This window comes from Polypterus senegalus, chromosome 10 (assembly GCF_016835505.1).
Source record: "Polypterus senegalus isolate Bchr_013 chromosome 10, ASM1683550v1, whole genome shotgun sequence".
Lineage (NCBI taxonomy): Eukaryota > Metazoa > Chordata > Cladistia > Polypteriformes > Polypteridae > Polypterus > Polypterus senegalus.
Window position 1 is genome coordinate 4889842 of NC_053163.1, and position 11233 is coordinate 4901074.

At 41.0% G+C, this 11233-nt stretch overlaps 1 protein-coding gene across 2 annotated transcripts in view; it reads right to left on the reverse strand.

Annotated features, from left to right (window-relative positions):
- The window catches only part of LOC120536576 (integrin alpha-X-like), a 63830-nt gene that overhangs the window by 42440 nt on the left and 10157 nt on the right, over positions 1-11233 (reverse strand). For both annotated transcript variants that reach the window (XM_039764966.1, XM_039764965.1), the window contains exons 4-8: positions 8273-8346; positions 8072-8186; positions 7023-7156; positions 6708-6862; positions 1057-1210 (exon numbers count right to left, since the gene is read on the reverse strand). In XM_039764966.1, the coding sequence (XP_039620900.1) occupies positions 1057-1210; positions 6708-6862; positions 7023-7156; positions 8072-8186; positions 8273-8346 (632 nt within the window). The remainder of the gene's footprint in view (positions 1-1056; positions 1211-6707; positions 6863-7022; positions 7157-8071; positions 8187-8272; positions 8347-11233) is intronic.

Consider the following 11233-nt stretch of genomic DNA (forward strand, 5'->3'; position numbering starts at 1 on the left):
GTATGTATGTGTGTATGTATGTATGTGTGTGTGTGTGTGTGTGTGTGTGTGTGTGTGTATATATGACAGCAGCAATCCAAGCTGTGAGAAAACAGTAAAAAGGAGGCATGTCAGACATCGTGGTACATTTTCTGATGCAGCTAGATCGAAAACAACTTCGTGACGCTGCCCAAATACACAAAACAATTACTTTGACAATCATGTTACATTATTTTTAAAATGTTTCCTTTTCTTTTCATAACTTCTTTAGCACATGACATTGCTAAGTGCGGTATTTTGCTATATATATATATATATCACAGCGACACTCATAACAGTGACAAAACAATTACATTGACAATCATGTTATGTTATTTTCAAAATGTTTCCTTTTCTTTCTCTTTCCTTCTTTAACACACTACTTCTCCGCTGCCAAGCTGGTATATATATATATATATATATATATATATATATATATATATATATATATATATATATATATATAGATAGATATGAGAACATATATATATATATATATATATATATATATATGAGACATATATATATATATAGATAGATATGAGAACAACACTCATATCAATGACAAAACAATTACATTAACAATCATGTTACGTTATTTTTAAAATTTTTCCTTTTCTTTTTCGTACCTTCTTTAACACACTACTTCTCACTTGCTGGGTATTCTGCTGGTATATATATATATATATATATATATATATATATATATATATATATATACATATATATATAAAAATGTAAATGTATACATATATATATATATGTATGTGTAAAATAAAGTTTAAAAAGCTGAATTGATGGCAAGAGTTCAAAAGGAATTTTAATGAACAAATCTGTTTGATAAGTCACTAAACTGTGCAATAAAGAAAACAAGTTTTAATTGCTTGATATTAGTACTAGGGTGTTGTACCGTGTTTCTCTTGCTTGATATTAACAATTTTTCACTTGCTTAGATTTCATTTTTTTTGCAATGTACTCATCTTGGGAATCAGATTGTCTTGTTGGAAGTGTTCAGTGTGCCAGCGTGTCTCAACTTACCCCAACAGCATATCGAATGACACCCTTGTTCTGAGCTTCTCGTGCCACATCACTTAGTGGTGTGTCGTCTCCATACGTTACTCCATCTGTGATGACAATGAGGACTTTGTTGGCATTTAAACGGGAACCGGCACTGCTGATGAACACTTCCCTTCTGCAGAAAAGAAAGAATCACAAAAGCTAAAGTAGAATTCAATCTGGATAAAAATAAACTGCCAATAAATACTAACGATGTGCAACTTAGATGAATTGGTAATACTGTTACCAGAATTGAAATTATAACATCAGATCATTGGGATTTCTGAGCCTAATGCAGCTGATGCGAGGTCAATTCTTTCAAGGAGGGATTTTGGATGACAAAGCAGGCCTGACCCATCACTTTCAGGCAGGGACCGTGAGCAATTAGAGCACAAGGAGGCAAATCACATCTGATTTGTGTCTTAGAAGACCACCACCAACCATGCCAGGTATGAGTAACCACTATCTGAACCATTTCATAAAAAGCTCACTGAATATGCAAGAAATGTGAGTATTTGTAACAGTTTGGGACCATCTAGAAGCCGTCTGCAAAAAGAATACCACCTGCGCTCGGCTGAACTATACGTACAATCATCAGGATTCCCCCACAGAAGACCTGGACGGCAGTGACGTGCAGTGAGGTTCATGGCTGGTGACTCCTTCAGAGTCAGATTTACAAATCTATGAATCCCAAAGAGTATCTTATTGACTATTCAATTGGCACACTGACAACTGGTTATGTTTCATAGCTCATTCTTTACACACACAGGTGTAGCAGGACTACATAGTAATAGTATATTCTGTGTGTGTCCTGAGTGCGTGTTGTTTTTTACTGTCCGTTACGTGTACATCAGTGAATGTTGTCTCGTAAGTGCAGTGGGGACGGATGATGGAGAGAGACCGCAGCCCCAGGACAGAAATCACCTGTTTATACACCAGTTTCATCCCAGACATTTTACATTTAAAAAAGAGGAGCGAGAGGCGACAAGGTGAAGTGGATAGAGAGGGGAAAAGAAAAGAAGACAATAATTTATCCAACCATTCATAGGTAAGGCTGAACAATTGTTTTGGTTATATTTGGCCATTTGAAAATCCCGTTTTATAATCTTAACTTTAGCTATGCCAGGCTAAGCTAGCAAAACTAGGCATTTATGTGCTACAGCGAGCCTCCATACAACGTTTTGGCTAAACGTATTTAGTCACTAACTATGTAGATTGTTGTTAGATGTTAGCTGTTAGCATTTCTCAAACTTGATGATGTTTTTACTCAAGGAGCACATTGATGAAACACAGTTTGAAATAGACAACCATCATTTTATGCTCATGTCTTTAGTTGTGTCCGTCTTCAAAACTAAGGCTGCACCATATTGCCAGACTGAATACTCTCAAATTACAGGATCTGAGTGAACGAGAGGAGTGTCAGTCTGGAGGAGATCAATGAGGTAAGTTGGAGCTTTAAATGTTCAGAGCGGTATTGTGTATTGTATTCAGTAGTGAACAGGGAGCCAGTGAAGTTGAGAGAGAATCGGTGTGATATGTTCAGTGGATTTAGAACAGCAGACTATTATCCTGGCAGCAGAATTTTGAAGAAGTTGTAAGCGATGGATACGTTTTTGTGGAATGGCAGATAGAATAGCATTACAGTGATCTATACGTTAGGAGTCTCGGCCATTAACCGATACTTCAGTACTGTGAATGTTTCGGAGATGGAGAAAGGCAGTCAAAGAAATGTTACTTATATGGGAGGAATTATTTAATAATAATAATTAAATTGCCATTATTAGTGTATAAATGGATATAAATAATTGCATTTAAACAAATCGCCAAAATCTGTTGTATGTAAACGTTCCTGTTTTAAACGTGATTGTTTTTTCATCAGAAAACCCGGTTTCCATGTCTACCTGTATTAGTTTAAAAGGCACTTTTGCCACTCGCAATATGGCGGACGCTCTGATGTATCGTGTCGACTGGGCAACACAGTGAATGCAGCGTCTATCTAGATACAGTGCATCCAGAAAGTATTCACAGCGCATCACTTTTTCCACATTTTCTTATGTTACAGCCTTATTCCAAAATGGATTCAATTCATTTTTTTCCTCAGAATTCTACACACAACACCCCATAATGACAACGTGAAAAAAGTTTACTTGAGGTTTTTGCAAATTTATTAAAAATAAAAAAACTGAGAAATCACATGTCCATAAGTATTCACAGCCTTTGCTCAATACTTTGTCGATGCACCTTTGGCAGCAATTCCAGCCTCAAGTCTTTTTGAATGTGATGCCACAAGCTTGGCACACCTATCCTTGGCCAGTTTGCCCATTCCTCTTTGCAGCACCTCTCAAGCTCCATCAGGTTGGATGGGAAGTGTCGGTGCACAGCCATTTTAAGATCTCTCCAGAGATGTTCAATCAGATTCAAGTCTGGGCCACTCAAGGACATTCACAGAGTTGTCCTGAAGCCACTCCTTTGATATCTTGGCTGTGTGCTTAGGGTCGTTGTCCTGCTGAAAGATGAACCGTCGCCCCAGTCTGAGGTCAAGAGCGCTCTGGAGCAGGTTTTCATCCAGGATGTCTCTGTACTTTGCTGCAGTCATCTTTCCCTTTATCCTGACTAGTCTCCCAGTTCCTGATGCTGCCACCACCATGCTTCACTGTAGGGATGGTATTGGCCTGGTGATGAGCGGTGCCTGGTTTCCTCCAAACGAGACGCCTGGCGTTCACACCAAAGAGTCTCAATCTTTGTCTCATCAGACCAGAGAATTTTGTTTCTCATGGTCTGAGAGTCCTTCAGGTGCCTTTTGACAAACTCCAGGCGGGCTGCCATGTGCCTTTTACTAAGGAGTGGCTTCCGTCTGGCCACTCTAACATACAGGCCTGATTGGTGGATTGCTGCAGAGATGGTTCTGGAATGGTTCTTCCTTCTGGTTCTTCCTTCTCCACAGAGGACCTCTGGAGCTCTGATAGAGTGACCATCAGGTTCTTGGTCACCTCCCTGACTAAGGCCCTTCTCCCCCGATCACTCAATTTAGATGGCCGGCCAGCTCTAGGAAGAGTCCTGGTGGTTTCGAACTTCTTCCACTTACAGATGATGGAGGCCACTGTGCTCATTGGGACCTTCAAAGCAGCAGAAATTTTTCTGTAACCTTCCCCAGATTTGTGCCTTGAGACAAACCTGTCTCGGAGGTCTACAGAGAATTCCTTTGACTTCATGCTTGGTTTGTGCTCTGACATGAACTGTCAACTGTGGGACCTTCTACAGACAGGTGTGTGCCTTTCCAGATCAGGTCACATCAACTGAATTGACCACAGGTGGACTCCAATGAAACATCTCAAGGATGATCAGGAGACACAGGATGCACCTGAGCTCAATTTGGAGCTTCATGGCAAAGGCTGTAAATACTTATGGACATGTGCTTTCTCAGTTTTTGTATTTTTAATAAATTTGCAAAAACCTCAAGTAAACTTTTTTCACGTTGTCATTATGGGATGTTGTGTGTAGAATTCTGAGGAAAAAAATGAATGTAATCCATTTTGGAATAAGGCTGTAACATAACAAAATGAGGAAAAAGTGATGCACTGTGAATACTTTCTGGATGCACTGCATGTCTATGCTTAAAAAGACAGCCAGAGATGAGAAACCACTGGGGTTGAAATCATTCCAACTGTCGCCAGGATGTTTACGGTGAGGTCGTTTTGTTGTCGGGTGGAGTACCATAACACCACCACCAGCTTCTATACCGCCGGACTTTATTTTGGGACTGTTTCACCACATTTCCAGCTTCCGTGTTTTTCAGATCTATGTCTGTATTTGTGTTGTGTGCTTTTGTTAATTGTTTGGGGGCAAGGGAGGGTTTATTGTAAATATTTGTGTTAATATATATATATATTAATTAGTCACTGGTGTTTGGGTATACAGTAAGTGGTAATCTGAGCACACATATACATATTTATTTATTATTGAATGTTTTTCTGTCTTTCATTTTACAATATATCTGTGTTTAATTTGACATCCGTTTACTGTCTCTGGTTATTTTGCCGTGTCGGGAAAAGAAGACATCTTGTAAAGAGTACGGCTTGATATTAGAGCAAGAAACCTCAGGTATTCCAAGTTATAGTCATGGTGGTGTAGTGGCCGGTCTGGGTAAGGGGTTGGCCGTTACGAGGTAAGGCGCATATTTGGCTAAGAAAGAACAGCGAGACAGAGAGAGCGGAGAGAGCACATTTGCTTCTCACCCTCCATGTGTTCTCAATATGCCGTTGCGATTCCACAATTCACACTCATTCAATACAAATGAAAGTGTAGGGTGGTGTGCAAAAAACGGATTTCAGTTCTGACCTTAATTGAAATATTTAGTAGTTTTTAAAAGCTTTTAATTCTGATGTTTTGATTAATTTTAATACAGACTGATTGACAGAAGGATAACAAGAAAAACAAAAGAATATTGTAAGGTCAAAATTAAATTTTTAAATACTGGATTGTTTTGTTCTTAGTCTGATCCCATTTTTTGTATTTAATTGAAAACCGTTTATGGTCTTATCCTTATTTGTAAGTAAAGTCCATGTGCCTATCCTTCTCCGTGAAAATCTCTGTCACTTTCTTGTAAAAGTCCTCCTTTCTTTAGTTTTAAAAGTCTTATTCTTCCAATTTGGCAGGCAGTCGGAACAAAAAAATAAAAATAAAAATAAACGGCCCGCTGCAGTGTACTGGACTGTCTGATGTCGCTGACTTATTGGCGCCTCTGCGTAGCACATCAGCGAGACGAGCACGTGTTGGGCTCACATGCGTCCCCTTCAGGGCGCCACAGTACTGTCTGCCTCACTCACTTTGTGCCTTTTCTCTGCAGTTTTATGTCCGATCAGCAAGACTAAATATGTCACACACACTCATTAAAGATATTAGACAGATTGTGGAATGTCAGGGTGTATAATGAACGTGTCTGCACATCTTATATTGGTGACATACAGAGAGATAGCGACAGGCACGCGCCAACTGCACGCATCAACCCAGTCAGTGTGTGAGGGAGAGTGCAGTCCGAGGTGAGGTGAGGCTCGTCGCTGCCGCACCTCGCATCTCTCCCGTGTATTTGAATAGGAAATGCGTCAGTTCAGCGATTTTGACTATAATAATGATCAAAATTATTGGAATCATACAGAAAACAAATGTATAGCACAGACCAGTGGACACATTTATTTTATGTTATTATTACTAGTTTTACTTTTCATGCTGACCGCATGTCCCTGCTGGACGGTGATTGTACTGCACCAATGGCTTCTCTTGAGCCTTGAGATATTGTACATTGGAACTGAAAGATGCATTTTAAAGCAAGTGATTCTGTACCATATGTCTCTCATCTGAAGGGACACAGTTTCAAGTATGTCCTTCATTTCTGTGAGAAACCCAAACCCTGGAGACCGATACCAACATGTACTGGGGTGTGATTGGGACTGTAGGGGACAGGCCTGCTGTGCCACTCCATCTCCTGTCTGGTACCTCATGCTGGCAGTAGAGCCGCCATCCCCCTGTGAATTGGGGGGCTTTGATTGTGTTACATGAAATTGCTGCAATTCACCACGGAGCACCATGTTAGATTATTTTAAAAAAACTGGATTCAGAAAGTCCAGTTAACTTACACGACTTTCCGGATGGCTGTTGGAGTGTAAGTGAGCGACCCGATTTGTTTAATCCCATCGATGGTCCATTCCCACTGATTGTTTGATTTCATCTTATCGAATTGTGTAAAACTCATTTCTGTCCTGAAGTCGCTTGAATACTGTGCCACAGCAAACTGCAGGGGAACAAAAAGAAATGAGCAGTGGTCAGCTCAAGGTGGTCAGCCACATTGAAAGATGTTTGCTCATTGGCCACGGTGCTCAAAGCCCCCCTTGCTTGAACACTCCAAACACGCACCCTGGCCTTTCATATAGAGAGGTGGGCACTAAACCCACCTGTGTGTTCCTTCCTATGAACTTCTTGATCAAAGCCTTGATGAAAGTCTTCATTTCAGTAAACTGAAAAGATTTTACACTTCCAGATCCATCCATAAGGAAGACAATGTCAGTCAGGGAGACCTGCGGACATTCTGTGACAAAAAACCCAAGATTCACAAAGGATTTATATGCTGCCGTCTTTAGGTAGTTGGAGTGTTGCTGAGGATTCTGGGGCAGTATCCATCAACTCTAGGATTCTTCATAATGACCGTCAGCCCACCCAATCTGAGAGGGTTGTGTGAGAAGTGGCCTGTGAAGATGGTGACTGCAGGCCACTAGAAGGAAGCCCCTCCAGGGATGTAACCCCTCAGTCCAAGGTTACGTTTCCATGCATTGCAAGTGAAATGCCTACTTGTAGTGGGCAGGGAAAAGCCAAACAGTAGGTTAATAGATGGTAGTGGGCACATTATTGTTATTAAATATTGGCAGACATCTTTGCCCAAGGCCATTTAAATGATCGGGACACTTCACACTTGTTTACGTGGCTATTTCATAAATTCGGAGGGCAGGCGGGTTCAGTGACTTGTTCAGAATCTCATAGCAAGTCAAGGAGGGACTTGAGCCTTATTTTAAAGCTCACCACTTTAACCCTACACTAGAGGGCTCACCAACAGAAACGTAGGGTTAAGCTGACTGGTGATGTTAAACTGGTCTCATTTCTGTGAGATGGACTGATGCTTAAACCTGAATGTCACTGAAGTTGGCTCAAGTGCCCAAATTCCTGTAACGGAATAAACAAGCCTGGGAAACAGATGGGCAGATGGATAGATGGTATCACTGTGGAACAGCAGCATGTTAAATCAAACCTTAGAGGACACACATTGGGGCTGCAGATGGACAATAAAGTGGTAAAGAAGGGGAAGATCAAAGGGAGATGGTGAGACAAGGCGAGTGTAGGTAATGCACACTTACTCCTGCTCACTGGAAGCTCTCTACCTGAGTGAGTGGTGCCCATCTCTCCTTACCAATGACATGCTCTTGTCCAGCACCACTTGTCCACTTTTTACCTTTGAGCCGGTCTGGAAATTGGACCCGCTGACTTAGGTCCTGGTTCAGCTGGTAGCAGATGCCATTGTAAGTCACAAACTGTTCACATTTTCTTGCTAAGGTGGGTCCACATGCCTGCAATCACAGAGGGACAGAGTCAGGCCTGAGGTGGACACCGGAGTTTTAAAAACTGCCTCCCCCAAAGTAAATAAGAGGCTTACCAGTAACTGAGGTTCAGGATTGAACTGTACATCCATCGAAAGGCCAAGAGAGATATTTGTGGCATAACTGGGTGCTGCAATTTAAATGTAAAAGTCACCGTTTATGTATTTCATTTTCCTTCACCCCGTAAGAGCCGATCTTTCAACTCAATGTTGATTGTAAATTTACCACAGTTTTTGCTTAATTTGAATAGAATGTAGCTTTCACATACATAATGGGACACTCCGTTTTCCCCCATTAGGTTAAAAAGTTATTGGAATGTCCTTAATGTTCAGCTAGAGCTCTGTAGGCCATCAGAATGACAGCTAGAAAGAAAGACAAACTGACAGACAGAAGGACACCTGGCTTTATAACTGCACTATTAAAATTAAATTACTCGTATGTGAGATGACACATAGAATTTTTAAGAAATGGAACCAAGACACCTAAGCCTTAAACGGAACATCAAAGACAAGAAGTTACTTTTAATGTGTGTAATGTCAGAATTCTTCTTTATTTGTTATGTGAACTGTTTATTTTGAAATTGACTTAAACATTTAAAATGAGAACATTTGGACTGTGAAGTTCCCCCCCATACGAGTCACGCTTACTGCTGGATGCCTTTCTGGTAGCTGCGTTTTGAACTATTTGGTAGCCCTCAACAAATGCAGCTACACTCATTTAGTTTACACCATGAAATTCCCCTCCAGATGTCTTCTTTTTTGGCAATTGTTTCTTACTTTTATTACAAAGCTTCATCGACTTGTCTTGTCTCGCTGTTCAATTTTTTCACCCGACGTTGTCGCTGCAACTCGTGTAGTAATTGTTGTGCAAATACTTACTGGGCTCTTCACGGGATATACCTGACCGGTCGACAGCTTGAGAGGGCGTGTAGGAGGGCATACTGTTCTATGATTCACACCCGGCCGACCTCCAGAAGGTTTTATCTATACTAATAAAAGGCAAAGCCCTCACTCACTCACTGACTCACTGACTCACTCACTCACTCACTCATCACAAATTTTTCTCCATTAACTGTAATGGAGTTGAGCTGGAATGACGTGGGGGGGCGGAGTTTCGTGTGACATCATCACGCCTCCCACGTAATCACGTGAACTGACTGTCAACGCAGTGCGTGGAAAACCAGGAAGACCTCCAAAAAGCGCTTAAGAAAACATGCATTATATAATTGAGAAGGCAGCGAAAAACAATAAGAAGCGAGCGAGTGACATATATTACCATATTCATGAGTGTTGCTGCCTCGGAAACAAAGCACGGTGTAAACCTAAACTTTAAATTAAGTTCATAGACAGGCTACCGCTGGCGTTTCACATGCCCACAGGTAATGCAGGATACAAGTTTAATGAGAGGGCGAGGATATAAGCGAGAGTTTTGATCACTTTGTAACTAAGTTAAAATTGTAGGTGAAGGGTGTGCTTATGCAAATTCCGAGACTGTGTTTGTGGGGATTGACAGTTAAGGTGGGTGGGGAGTCACGTCATCATCTCCCTCCCATTCATCTCATTTGCTCTGAGCTGAGCTCATGCTAACGCCGTCTTCTGAAGCAACTTCGTCAGACTGCCACCAAATACTCACAGAAAAATCCACAAGTTAATACACACGCTGTCTCTAGAGTTTCTTTACACTGAATCCTCCAGGCACTACTTACAAAAGGTCACATTGACAATCGTGTTGCGTTATTTTTAAAATCTTTCCTTTTCTTAGCACAAGCACAGCTGAGAAGCTTCGATGCATGTGCTCCATAAAGCGTTAAAAATAATGCATTTAATCACACTTTGCATTACAAGCAAAGGGAGCTTTTGTCAATGCATGATTTCCTGGTACACGATTACATTGATCAAGCGCATCCCGATTCATTTTACCCTCGCACCACCTTAGTTTGAGAAGAAGTATGAAAAATATGAGGTTAACACAGAAAAACAGATCACCAATTCAAGCTTTATGAATAATCGATTCGCCATCAATAATTGTTTTGGTAAAGCCATCCTCCTTCCATTTTATAATTTTTCCCCACTAGCCATGATTAAATGAGCGGTAAAAAGTAAGAGCAAAGCGAGGGTGACTTATTTAGGCAGGCATATATATGACAGCAACACTCATGACAATGTCAATCATGTTACGTTATTATTAAAATGTTTCCTTTTCTTTTCATTACTTCTTTAACACACTACTTCTCCGCTGCGAGGCGGGTATTTTGCTATATATATAATATATGAATTACCTCCAAAAGCGCTGAGACTTTTGATATCATGAACGTGTCTGCAAAACTGGGGTCTCCTGCCCAGCAAAAGTCGAGCAGCCAGCGCGTGCATAGCTGTGCCGGCCTTTGAGGCGCTGACTGCGCTTCTGCCTTAAGTCAAAGTGAGCACTTTTAATTTTTTTCATCCTCCCCCTGCGCTATAGCCCAGACAAGTGCAAACACGGGACCCCTTTTACACCACGGCAAAATAATATTAAGGCGATTCACACTTTCTTTTGCACGTATACGATTATGAGGTTCTCACCGGATTATGAAGACACGCACACGAGTAGAGGACTGACAGTGCCATCACAGCCGATTAATGGCGGGGCGTCTCACCAGTCTACACAAGACCCACCGCGACTGTCCCCAAAAGGCGATCATAGCGTCAGCGAACACATCTCTCTATACTATATAAAAGAAAAAGGCAACTTTCCTTTCTTTACACCTTTTTTCCTTTTATCCCAAACCAAAGCCTTTCTCTCTTAACACTGCAGAGGACACAAAACTAATTTTCTTTAAATGCCGGTAAGGCACATTACCAGAGGCACAAATTTGAACGTTCACATAGAAAATGTAATTTCTATACCACAGCCGTCGTGTAGCGCCTTTCAAAAGGGATCTACTACCGAGAGATGATCCATATACATTTTAGCTGCTGTTAGTTACTTACCTGTTGTGTTACACAGTCTTTAAAATGTAGTTTACCCAAACCACTCCA